At 36.8% G+C, this 13581-nt stretch overlaps 1 protein-coding gene across 7 annotated transcripts in view; it reads left to right on the top strand.

Annotated features, from left to right (window-relative positions):
• The window catches only part of ADGRB3 (adhesion G protein-coupled receptor B3), a 600799-nt gene that overhangs the window by 572958 nt on the left and 14260 nt on the right, over window positions 1–13581 (top strand). For all 7 annotated transcript variants that reach the window (XM_054023981.1, XM_054023978.1, XM_054023982.1 and 4 more), the window contains 3 exons: window positions 934–1029; window positions 2613–2652; window positions 4941–5584. In XM_054023981.1, the coding sequence (XP_053879956.1) occupies window positions 934–1029; window positions 2613–2652; window positions 4941–5584 (780 nt within the window). The remainder of the gene's footprint in view (window positions 1–933; window positions 1030–2612; window positions 2653–4940; window positions 5585–13581) is intronic.

Raw genomic sequence — 13581 nt, 5'->3', positions numbered from 1 at the left:
CAGCCAAATGTACTCACACTAGACTGCCAATGAGCAGGAACTGTTTTACCCCTTTGGACGCTACTTTCTATTTATGCATCTCTTTCCTTAGAAATTGTTCTCTGGTAATATATATACTTAAACATATGATCTTGGTCAAATTTCTTGTAAATTCTGTACATCAAACCTTCTGAAGTAGTAACTCTTGAAATATAGTCATATTAATAATGAATAATATTCATTAATGAGTGGTGACAATTTATATCAAGTTCTATTGAAGAGATAAATAATAAAATCTTACACCTTTGTCCAGTACAAAGCAGGCTACTGTCCTACTCATTGTGCTCACACTTAATAAGTTTTGTCCATTCTGAAAGGTTTTACTGTTGCAAGAGGTTTAAGAAATATTCCCTATACTTAAAACTAGAGACTACAATGTGAGCCAGTAACACCCTACAAAATGGATTTTTTTTAAAGTGCAACCAACCACTGTAATTAGGAAACTACTTCACTTTTAATGCAAATAACTGCTAAGGGTCACCTTTCAAAGCCCTTACATTTTTCAGGCATACAATACATTTTATTTTGCTATGGGAATAAAGTACTTTTTATAAACCTACCTTCTGACCTGCTGCTGCAGTCAGACTGAGTGAGAGAGCAGAGACAAACACTGCCACTGAAGACAGTTTGGGGCCAAGTAACCCCTCATCACTGACTGCTTATTAATTATGTTCCTTGACAAATTTAATTCTGTGAACTGGGTCTGGCAGATTGGCAGACTTTTGTACTAGCACTAGGGTATAGTAAGGGTGTGAAATGACAGAGATAAAAAATATGCATTTACTGGCTGTGATATATCTAGTATACTAAAGTAAAACTAACTTTACAGTTTAATTTTGTCTATAGCTGTATTAAAAATGTCAGTAGACTCAGTGCATCATATTGTTTTCACAGGTTCAAGATGCATTTAGATGTCGATTAAGAAACTGCCAAGATCCAATCAATGCAGATTCCTCGAGCTCTTTTCCTAATGGACATGCTCAAATCATGGTGAGTTTTTATTTTATCCTGGACTTCTAATTCATTGTCCCTAGCCAAAATAAAAAGATGACCATACATTGCTGTACATGTCAAGTGCATGTACATGAAATATTAATACAGTTCTTAAGTACAAGTCTGATTTCAGCTCCTGAAATTTCTTAGAAAAGTTCATCTTGTTGGTTCAGTGGTCTGTTGAATGGTGCTATTATGTGCTGAATCTCTGAATACCAAGGTTCAAGAGCAGCTGAGACTCTGCCTTTGTGGGCAGCTGGGACTACAGTGTTGTGTAGATGATGTTTTCAGTCTCAAGGATGAGTGGTGAAGTGTGAAACATACTATCTACTGAATTTCTGTACCCACTAGTTTCTGCTTGCAGAGCAGTGTTGGAGTCTGGGGGGACTTAAGAGGCTTCCCGCCTCCTCAGCTTCAAAGCAAATGCATCTATTATTTCAATTGAGGAGACAGTAGTGGGCATTCTACAAGGGAAAGAACTAGCTAGAGTTAAGGAGTCAGTGAAAGTTAGAGTTGCCAGTTTTGGTTGGACATATTCCTGGAGGTTTCATCACATGACATAATCTTTAATTAAAGATTAATCTTTAATTCCTGGAGACTCCAGGACAAGCTTGGAGGATTGGCAACCCTAAAGTATTAGGATTTGCTAATATCCTTAGGTGCAGTTTAGTAGCCAAATACTTATCCCATTGATTTCAATGGGAACAGGATCAGGCCCTAGATGATGCAAGGATCTCTTAGCAAATGCCCTTGAAAGAGCTGTTTGAGCGGAGGAAAATCAATGTTGAGATGTCAGGAAAAAGGATAAAATGACCCTTTCTGAAAAAAGAAAATTTGCTGCTTGTATTAGATACACGTAAATAAACTCTGAGGAAACTATGAAAGCAAAATTGAAATGCATTTAAGCTCTATATCAAGTTAAATAGTATTTCTTTCACTGTGATGGAGTGACCATAGATTCTTAAATGTTAAAGCATCATCCTTAAACCTGGCAGCATCTTTACCCCACTTTGAAATGAATAATAGCCATGTTCACGGTTGGAGGCGGAGGGGGCTGCAGAACTTACTGTGGTTGCATTAGAAGCAGAGATATACAGAATGCTATATAACAAATACCAAATTTAATAAGAATGTTTCAGATAAAGTGAACTAATTTGATTAAGGTTATTAATGGTAATGTGTGTTGCAGGCTATTTTCTGTATTCCTGTTTATACAATCACTATGAAAAGCTTTTTCGACAATAACCCTACTATGATATGTAGAAGTTATTTTTCCATGTAAATATAAAATTACATACTGTATCATCTTATTAAAATTACATACTATATTTCCATCTATTTTATTTTATTTTTTGTGGTCAGGCAGCATACTTTGAAAACAACCCACTTATACTTTAGGAAAAATTGTATTATTCTGCTGTTGTAAAATAATAAACTCCACCTTCCCAGCAACAAGAAACCACTTTTAAGAGACTGTGATTCTGTAAGTAGGACATTTTGGAAGCACTGGTTGGCAAAAGGTATTGTGGTTTGGTTTTCATTTAATAATGGTTGTCTTGTTTCATTGTTTCTTGTTACAGACAGATTTTGAAAAAGATGTGGACATTGCTTGTCGGTCAGGTAAGGATACTGGAACAATATGTAGTCAACCAAAACAAAACAAAAAATGAAGAAGATGTGTACTAGTGTCACTGTGAAGTAAAAGGAAGAAACAGAAAAACTATGAGGTTTTACATGGTTACAGAAAAATATCTTTTCTAATTGCTTTCATTGTCAGAAGACATGCTGCTATATGGATAAATGTAGTTCATTATCAAAGCAAATTGTGTAAGAGTCTTTTTAACAGGATTCAGGTAATTGATAAGTGTCCCACAGGAATTTTTATATTTTAGAACACAAATGGATTTGGTGATAAAATCATCTTCATGCATACAAGAATTTTCTTCACCCCAGTAAACATGCAAATATCAAATAGCCATACAGCTAGCAAAGCACATTTTTGGTTAGATATAGGGCATTTGAAAACATGCCTATAATATATAGTAGCGAAAACAATCAGTAAGTGATCTAAAGGGCCTGACTTTTCTCTGGATCTAACTAACTAAAGTTTATTGTAGTTTAAGCAGAACAACAACAAAAAAATAAAAATATATTTTAATTTCATATAATAGGTACACATTTTATTCTATTTCAGTAATCTGTACTTTAATTGGCTCCATTTCTGTCTGCTTCTGCTACTTAAAAATACTTGTCTTCAGCAACTTACTCAGACAATGTAGTTTAAATCAAATACGATGAAAAATTAAGGGTCTTTATAACCCATTGGGAATTTTAAGCTTTAGAGTCCCTCCATGTATTTTGTCACAATAGAGTAATAGTTCTTCCTTATTAACTAATGTTCATTACTGCTGATGTGTTTTGAAAGAAGTAAGGCAATGGAATTTAAAAACAAATACATTCCTCCTACCTTCCTAATGGAAGGATAAGTTCAGACTTAATCCATGAGCTGCACACTTCATCAGCTTTGTAGTACAGAAAGTCATGTCAAGGACACGCTTAAAGAAAGATATTTTTAATGCAGACATGAATGGACTTCACCATGTAAAATTAAGTGATTTAAATTCAATTTCCTGTAATGAAAGATTTAGTAAAAGGTGACTGGGTGAGCTGGCATGACATGTGTGGTTAGAAACAATCTAATAATCACTTGCATTTCCTAAAATGAGTTCCCCCCCCCCTTTTTTTTTTTTCCATTTTTGCTAAGTAATGCTATTGGGTAGTTGAAATGCCCCAATTTCTCACTTACATTTTCTTGCTTTAGGGCAAATAATTCTTGAAACATTACAGACAATCATAGATGATTTAACACAGGGGGCTGCACTGGTGAGCTGATTACTACTGTATATCAGTGTACTGATACACACTGTAATATTAGAGCCACCATGAACTTCAGGACACAGGAAAAGGAGTAAATGCATTTATGGGTATTTCTGTACCTCTTATTGTCTAGCTCACAAAATCTTAATTTTGCTGCACATGCTTAGCACTATTGTGTTTAAATCCATTCCTTTAAATGGGGGGGAAATGCTATACTTGTGCTAGAGTCAAAGATTCGTGGCAGTTGGATATTTTAAATTTATCTTTCTTATTTTGCCACTCATTTTCCTTCAAGTCCTGAAACAAAGTTTTCTTTTTCTTCTTTGACTGGAGAGACCTTCACTGAAAGTGGTGAATGACTGTTTTATTAGCCATGTTTATATAAATCTATAGACTCTTCAAGTGCACCAAAACATGTTTATTTCATATAAACAGGCTTCTTTGCCTAGTTTGACCATATGCTGCATGTATTCAGAGATGAATTTAATACAGGAGAGTTACAAAATTCAGCAGAAAAGAACATTTAGGAGAAAAGTCAGGGGAAGACATGTACACAGTTAAGGAGATCATTAGGATGGATTGATGAAAAGATCTAGCAGCACAATCTGTCTTACGTTTTCCAAGAGGTTACACAGAGTTGATAAGGGCTGGGCAGATGTCATAGTGTATTGGGGTTTTTTGGAAGCCCTTAATCAAGTTCCACATGGCAGGCTTCTGCTTAAGCTTTAGGTTACCTAAGGTCTATCACAGAATGTAGAAATAGATAAAGGGCTGTTTTTAATTTATATAAATGATCTAGGCTTAGGGAGAGATCCAGGTCAGCTATATACTGTAGTTTAAAAGAAACTGGTTAAATAAAAGCCCATTCAAACTAATGTTTATGAAATAAAACAAAGTTATTAAATGGATAGAAAAAGATATAAGGAAATACACTGGTGAAAGGAACATAGGTAAACAAAATCATAACAATGTAAAATAAGCAGCAGCAAACATAACTCCTTGTTATGAGAATCCTGTTCTGTAATTCACAGTTCTACATAAGGATATTGGACCATGCAGAGCAGCTACAATAACAGGAACACTTTCTAGGATTTCACTAAATGATGATGAAGAAGAGAAAGGAGCAAACCCTGAAGGTATGAGCTATTCAACCCTGCCTGGAAGCATCATTTCCAAAGTCATCATTCAGCAGCCCTCAGGCCTCCACATGCCTATGAGCATGAGTGAGCTGGCCAATCAGTGTTTGAAAAAAGACAACAGTGAGTTGCGGCGGACTGTGTATTTATGCACTGATGATAACTTGAGAGGTGCAGATATGGACATAATCAATCCTCAAGAACGGATGATGGAAAGTGACTATATTGTCATGCCCAGAGGTTCAGTAAACACCCAGCAATCATTGAAAGATGAGAGCAAATTGAATATAGGCATGGATACCTTGCCTCATGAAAGGCTGTTGCACTATAAAGTTAATCCGGAATTCAACATGAATCCCTCTGTAATGGACCAATTCAATATCAATTTAGATCAGCATCTTCCCACCCAGGAACATATGCAGAATTTGCCCTTTGAGCCCCGTACAGCAGTAAAGAACTTCATAGCCTCCGAGTTGGATGACAGTGCAGGATTAGCAAGAAGCGAAACTGGATCCACAATATCAATGAGTTCTTTAGAGGTCAGTGATGCATAAGGAAATTACATGTTCTGTTGTTCTAATTATATGGCAACATAATAAGTCATGGCTCCTTGACTACAGCCAGTGTTTATGTTTGAGGGTACAGCTAATGTCTTAATTAAGATTAAATTACTGTTTGAAAACAGGCTTTGCTTATTCTATTCCTATAAAACAATACTGATGATGTTTAGAATTGGAATAAAAATCAAAGTAAAGTTTAGCGCCTTCAGGATGGAATGATATAATCTTGGAGTTTCAAAATTCCACCTGCCTTGCCACGAATGTCCTGACCTGCAGGATGAATTCTATTAAATAACTCTGAGTTCCAGTGGGAAAAAAAAACCCTTTCCTACACGATAACATTTTAATCACTGAACTTACTGGTATCCTCAAACAATGTATATTATTCATTATTTATTTACCTCATTAAATGTGCATAATTCTTTACCAGCAATTAAGGACAATGGGCTTGATTCTACTCTAGTGTAAATCAGAGTAACTCTCCTAAGTAGCATTCCATGAAGTGACCTAATTTGCATGTACAGGTGCCTGTTTGTGCCAACATGTGTAGAATTTGCTTTGTGCAGCAGGTGCAGGTACATTTCTTGCACACTTTGCTCAGCTGTCTTTCTGGCTATTAAATTGTTCTGGAAATCATTACTGGAATCTGTCTGTAGGATTTAAACATTATAGAAAATTGCATGTGAAAACGATTTGCTTGTTTATTTAACATCTAAGGATCAAATACTTCAGTTCTTAAAAAGTCTTTACTTATGCAAAACCAATATCAGTGAGGTCAGTAGGAGTTTTTATGAGTGTGTGGATTAGAGAATTTGGGCTGGAGATCAGAATTTTGTTTCTCTCATCAAGAGCTTTGAAAGCAAAATATTTCCCTCACTCCTTATATTGTGTTCATAATATCCACAACTCTTGCATGAGAAACACAGATTAATTAAGTAAATTTCAAAGAAAGAAGATGAATTTTGGGGTCGGCAGGTAAGCCAAGTATTGGCTATTTTTTGTAAGGTGCATTAATATGTAAATGTATAGGTAATCTTGGGACACATTTTCAAATGGACTTCTTAAAATTGCATTTTGCACACACGTCCAGTTGTATGCATACATTAGTTAGATAGACATGAAGTTACCCGATATGCATGCATAATTCCAGCTTTGGTGGGCCTAGTGCCATATTTGAAAATATGCCTTGAAGTCTATGAGAATGTTGGCTTGCATCTTTAGAATCCAAAAGGTTTATTTCTTTTATAAAAGCTTTTCACTTCACTTGTAAGATGTGTTACTGACACTGGGTCTGATTTACCACTCCGTTACACCAGTTTTATACTATGTAACTACACTGAAATCAAGAGTGATGATTAGGGTTATTATAATATATGTATTCTCTCTTATTAGGGCAACCACACAGGATCATTCTGATACATATTTGCAACTTTGTACAGTTGCATTAGCAGTTCAGAGTTCTATATGTGAAAGGAGTTCGTGGCTCCTAGCAGGTACCTAGCCAACAAGAAAAAAATGTGCGTGTGTTTGTGTGTGTGTGTGCACTGCACGTGCACGCACGTAACATATATGGAATAGTAGTAGAGGCAGATTCCTACAAATGCCATTGCTTAGACTTGACAAGGTTGTTGAATCTTTACTCATGTAAACCCAAATTAAAGTAGAGATTGGGGGAGAGGTCCTTCCTCAAAATTTTTGAAATATCCAGTGCCACTTCCTTCATTTTAGAAAACTTTAAGACATTTCAAAAGATAGATTCAATGCAAAACTTTGTATCAGGTATTATTGATGCATCTTTCCCTTCACTGGGGAGAGGGGAAATCTTTCTTTCCTTTCTTTTAGACAAAGCATGCAAATAGATGATACCTAACTGAGAAGCCCATCTTCTCCCATCAGGATCTGTTGCTTCTCTTCTCCATCCATAGGAAAATCTGGGAGCCCCAGAAGCTTCTCTGCCAGGCATCAGGCTCCTCCGAAGGCTCCCACATCAGGTTCCCCTATCACTAGCAGGAGAGGAGGGGGATGCCTTAAGTCAGAAAGAGAAGGAGGAGCTCTTCTTCTACATTCAGTGTAGGATAGGGAATTGTGTTCCCCTGCAGGCCTCCATACTTTAATCCTCAGCATCATGATAGTTGCTCTGTAATCACTCTGCAAATGTGTTTTTACCATGTCATTCTATAGTAGTCAATATTTAACATGTAAGTGAAGTACACCTGGGTGATTTCTGACGTGTTAATTCTAAACATTTTAAAATTTAAGATCGGTATTTATTGAGCACATAATAAAGGGAAGAAAGTTTTTAAAGCAGTTAGGGAAATGGTATAACTGGGAAATTATTTACCCTGCTACAGGAATAATGTTAGATATCATAGGCCCCATTTTCAGAGGGACTCAAACCAATTTCTGATTTTGTGGGTGCAGTTTTTCACCTGCTGATACTTACACTCATCAAGAATTATGGGTGTAATTGGTTCCAACCAATTGTGTCCCAAAATAGCTAGTCTGTATACCTAGTTGCTATTATTTGTTCTCTCAATTTATTGTGGGCACAAGTACTTGTGGGTATAAAACTGAACCTGCAGAAGTAGGGGACATTTCTGAAAATGTAGGCCTTTAGCTTTAAGTGCTCTCACAAAACAAAACAAAAAACAATTCACTTGAAACTCATTTCCATTTTATTTCTGAAAAATCAGAATCTCAGACTTCATTGACTGAGTCTCTTACATCATACATGTATGCGTGTCCTCACATAAAATATTCATCACACTTGGAAAATTGAGATTTTTGTGCTAACACTCTTACAAAGTCTGCAAAATTCCTGATTTTCCTATATTTACAAATCTCAAAAATGTTCCACAGTTACATCGATGGGCATCTGCTTTATCCATTAGAACAATTCACTTCAAAAACTGCTTTTATGTGATATTAAGGTTATGAGACCTGTATCATAAAATCCTAACCAGTTCAAAGTTAAGGCTGAGATGTGAGGTCATAAGTATACTCTCTCATACCTGGGCATTGCATTGTATGATGCCTGGAGATGACAGTTTTAGGAGATAGCTGTAATATTCAGGCATGCTGGAATTTCCTAGCTTTTGCCTCTTTGTGTCACAGACTTATTTCCAGATCTGCTTCTCTAGTTAGATAGTCCTTTACAGGTGATGTATTTATGTACAAATATTACCCAAGCACACACGTACATGTATGACTTTGCAGATTACCAAGGTGCAATCTAATGAGGTTTCACTCCATACAGTATTGGTATTATTATAGACAAAGGCGGACATACTAGTACACCATGGTGGTTCTTACAGGGAATAATTTAACGTCTTGCTTATTTCCTGCACCTTCTTCATATGCATGGATTAAAGTTGGCTGTAAAGTGGGCATCAAAGTGGCTTTCAATGTGCTTCTTCAGTTCAGAGTGTTTTGGTTTTAATCAAGAAAGCACTCTGAATGTCCTCTTTTGGAATGGTTTTTGTTTTGAAAGTGCACACTCAGAGTGCTGTGCTCATTAAAACTAAATTACTTTGAAGTGAGCCAGTGCAGTCCCATCCACTTTGACACAACGGGGAAGGAGGGGGTTGGAAGTCTAAATGCAGAGGAAGCAGCAGATCTATGGAAGGGGCAGAGCACCTGCTCCCCAAAAATGCAGGGAGAACTGGCACGAGCATCTTAGTGGAGCAGGAACGGCTGCTTCTTTTAGAGGAATATAGAGAAGGAAAGAAACACTGTACTTGATTTGTTTCAAATGAAAAGGGAAAAAAGGATATTTAGAAAGAAAAAGACCAAAAAGGAAAAAGGAGAGTAAGAGTTGAAAAAAAATAAAAAATGAAAGTAGAACATGCAGGAAATTGTATTAACAAGGAAAAAGAAAGACTGTGCTCTGGTAGATGACAAAAGGATAAACAGTCAAAGAAAAGGAGCAACTCTAATTTAAAAGAGAATTTGGCAGACAAGTAAGAAACTGTTGTATTCTCTTTTCAATATTCTCCTCTAAACGAGAGGACCTAGTGTGGTGCTTTGGCACATAAATGACTGGAATTCAGTTCCCAATCTCTCATTCCCCTGTATTCATTTTTCAGGTCCCAGTCCCTCATTCTTCAATCTGAAATTTCTATAGAGACAGGCACACTGCCATAAGTGGGTGGCACTTGGTTATATCACTAAAATATCACTTCTGACTCATTAATGAGAGGCATTAACATATCCCAAAGGGTAGCTCCTTCCAGGCCTCCATAGTCAAAGATCTGATGTGGGGCCTCAGAAGGGGAGCATCATCACAGACAGGAAAATATGAGAGAACTAAAAAGATAGTGAAGGAGCTAACAACTTGAAGCAGGGAAATAATAAATGGAAAGACAGAAGAGAAGACAGAGGAAAGGCAAAGTCAGAGACACCAGAAAGGGAAAGGGAAGTTCAGGGGAGGCTTAAAATTAAGGAGGCAGAAACAGAACATTGAAATCAAAATTAAAGAACAAGGTTAAAACCATATGTGGTAGCACGAAAGGAAAGAAAGAGATAGAAGAAATACACCACCAAAACAGCATTTCTTGTCAAGCAAAGACTCAGTCATCAAGCAGTTTAGGAGCAATAAGGTAGTCTCAAGTCCTTTTGACCTATGATATGAGAACTGAAGCAATAATTGGGAATAGAATGAGAAGAGCATCATGGGAGTTTCTGCTTTAAAATGCACCCAGATTGCATCAGTTTTTCAGGACCACCCTTACATAGATTTATCTTTCTTTCCTCCTTCCATTGTCAATCATGTGCCGAAGCAGTGCTGCTTGCCAGTTCTGTGACTCTCAGACTTAATGAAAGCCTAAGTCTATTATAGCTCCTGCTTTATTTGATTTGTTGGATGGATCTTGAGTTCCTCCAGTTCCAAAACTGCCACTACATCATTTTATATAACCTTTATAAAGGTGGAAGTTGAACCAGGCAACGAGAGGGCAGTAATTGAAGGTGTATTGAACTGGAATTCTAGTCAACACCCTGGAGAATAACATGTATTTGAGACAGTGTTTTACATGTACCTATTTTAGCTGCATTTGATATTTAAGAAAAATACATATTTTCAGTCATGTACTAAATTAAGAAATGCTTATACCTTCCCCAAAAGAGCATAGCAGCTTCAAAACAGGTGTTTATAGACTATTCAGTAAATGTGTGTGTAGGAGCTGTTATCAAAAGGAGCCCTAGTTCACAGCTATTTTGATCTACTGGGCATGAGGCCTTGTGGGTGTTGCAAGTGTGTTCTGTGCTAAAATTGCTAGGAGACATTCAGCACTCAAAATTCCCACACTTATGTGGTTATGCACTTTTTTCACACAAAATTACTGCCTTATGACTCACTGGTATTAAAGACTAATAGCCTGTACAACCTTGTATTCAAAGCTAAGCTATTTTTTTCACTAACATGAACACGAATGGGCATTTTAAAAAATCAGAACTTCTATTCATGCTGCACTTTTATATCTCCAAAATGCCAAAAGAGATTTTCCTTTAATTTTGTAGGTAGAAAAAATCCTCCCTTGGGCTACAATGTTGTATGTCACGTTTAATCTCAGAGTGAATTATCAACTGCTGATAATAAGGATTTATATTAATGGAAACATGGAGATAGCCTTCACTATTATATCTCTGGTTTCAATTATACTTTGCACTGCATAATATCTCTTCGGGAGTTTAAGTAATTAATCAGGTAGCAGTATAATGCAAACTAGAATAAGAAGCAAACCGGGAATTCATCTTTTTTACACAGATGGAGAGGGATTATATTAGTCATTTAGTGGGAGCAGTGCCTTCCTGGTGCCAGCAAAGTAGTGCATGTTGGTGTATGGAAATTATCTTTCAGCACTGTTCTATTTTTTCCACCAATGAACAGAGTTAAAAGTTATTCTGGAATTATACAGAGAAGCTATACCCGATTAGTACAAAACACAACTGGTTTAAAATGAATTGCTGCTGCAGACTTCCTTTCCACAGAATTTTACTTTGGTTATAATATAAGGGCTTTTTCCTGTGATGTGGGTTTTATCTCTGAAATCAGACAGTCAGAGAAAGTAGAGATGGAAAAGACCCACCAGATCACCTCCTGTCAATGCAGGAATATTTTCTACAGTATTTTCCTCCAACACCTTGCCCAACCTAATGTTCAGTTACTCTACTGATGGGCATCCCACTGCTTCCTTTAGGCGATCATTCCCTGGTCAAATGAACTTCACTACTGGGAATGCTTTCTTGATAACCAGTATAAAATTGCCTTAATTTCATCCCATTATTCCTGAATTATAACTTCTCAGACAAGTTCTTCCCCAACTAGCCTCTTTCATTATTTGGTATTTACACCCAAATACTTCTAGACTGTGATTATGTATTCCAACTCCACCACCACCACCTCACCCACTGTTCCACCAAAGTACATAAACTTTTTTGCCCTTTCCTTTTAAATCACTCTTGCTAGCCTCTGAATGTTTTTCATTGTCCTTTTCTGAATTGTTTCCAATGTATTGACATCTTTCTATTACTGACAGGCCCAGAGCTTTATGCAATAGTCTAGGTGCAATATCACCAGAGTTGCATAGAGAGCGACTTACACCTCCTTGGGCCAGTATATACAGCCTTGACTTTTTTTGATGGCATATTGAATTGCAAATTGATACCCAGCTCATTGTTTGCTATCACCCCTGGGCTTTTTTACTCATTACCATTTCCCAGCTCTCTTTCTGCCATTGAATAGCTGCATGCCTTCATGTTCAATATTTTAGATTGAATCTGATTTTGTAATTTTTGCACCCCTCTAGGACTTTGTTTTTACTTCTCCATGCTCACTATTTGCAATACGTTTGAATTTATATTATTTACATATTTTGCTTCATGCGAAGGTTACTTATTCTTCCAAATCATTAATAAAAGATACTACATGAAGCTGAGGCTAACACTGATCCTGGAAAACCCCTCTGGCTCTCATTGTAAAGTTTATGTTGATTAAACTGATACTCAGTTTTACTGGTGAATACTTGCAATTACGCTAAGAAGAGACCCACCATGGACCACCTTCATCAAGCTATGCATTTACTGGCTACCAGTTTTTTTTTTTCATTAGCCCATTAGGCTTTTGACTTCCATGAATTTAATTTGTTGAATGAGCTAGATGGTTGCCTAGATCTATAGGACCACGAAGGTGCATATACAAACCCCTCTTCTCTAGCCAACTCAGAAACCACCCTGGAAAATCATCCTTTTAGTTGATTTAAGAAAGAAACTATTTTTGAGGTTGTTAGGTTACTTATGGAACCTAAACATGCCAGTAATCTTGAGGTGGATTGGCAGTTTGTGTTGGTTTTTCTGTACCACATATGTGAACCAGAGAAAATGGAAGTAGAAATAGTGGCATCCAGAAATAAAAGCTTCTGAGATAGCAGATCCAAATTCCTTAAGTCAATGTAAAGACTCCTGATCACTCCAATGTAAATTGGATCAGGCCCTTAAACATATTTGCCAGTTCCAAAATAACATTAAAATTGTTCGGTGTTGCCAGTGTGATAGCTGATAGGACCTGACCTTCTACCTGTTGATGTCATTGGCCGAACTCTAATGGACTTCAACTCAAAGCACAACACTATTGCTGCTCTGACCTATGACAGCAGATCATGTCTTTGATGACTTTAGGGAAATAGGCTCTGGCTGATCACCATATGCAGCCCTGAAAACTATAAAGTAAAAGCACAAAACTAATATTCTTGACTGTACAGTTAAAAATAAATGTCCTCATTCTGGTTGGACTGCAGAAGAATTTTGTTTGACATAAGTACACAAAATAGCCTGCTGAGTCACAGTGCCAAGGAGATGTGATGTAAAAGCAGAAATGCTACTGTGACATCTATCCAATCAGATTGCAGTAAAGTATGGTTTAGTGTTTTGCTCACATTTGAAGTGAACAGTAGAGTTATGTGCTTAAACCTAATCACCCA

The sequence above is a fragment of the Malaclemys terrapin genome, chromosome 3 (genome assembly GCF_027887155.1).
Source record: "Malaclemys terrapin pileata isolate rMalTer1 chromosome 3, rMalTer1.hap1, whole genome shotgun sequence".
In the NCBI taxonomy this organism is placed as follows: Eukaryota; Metazoa; Chordata; order Testudines; family Emydidae; genus Malaclemys; species Malaclemys terrapin.
This window is presented reverse-complemented; position numbering and strand designations above follow the sequence as displayed.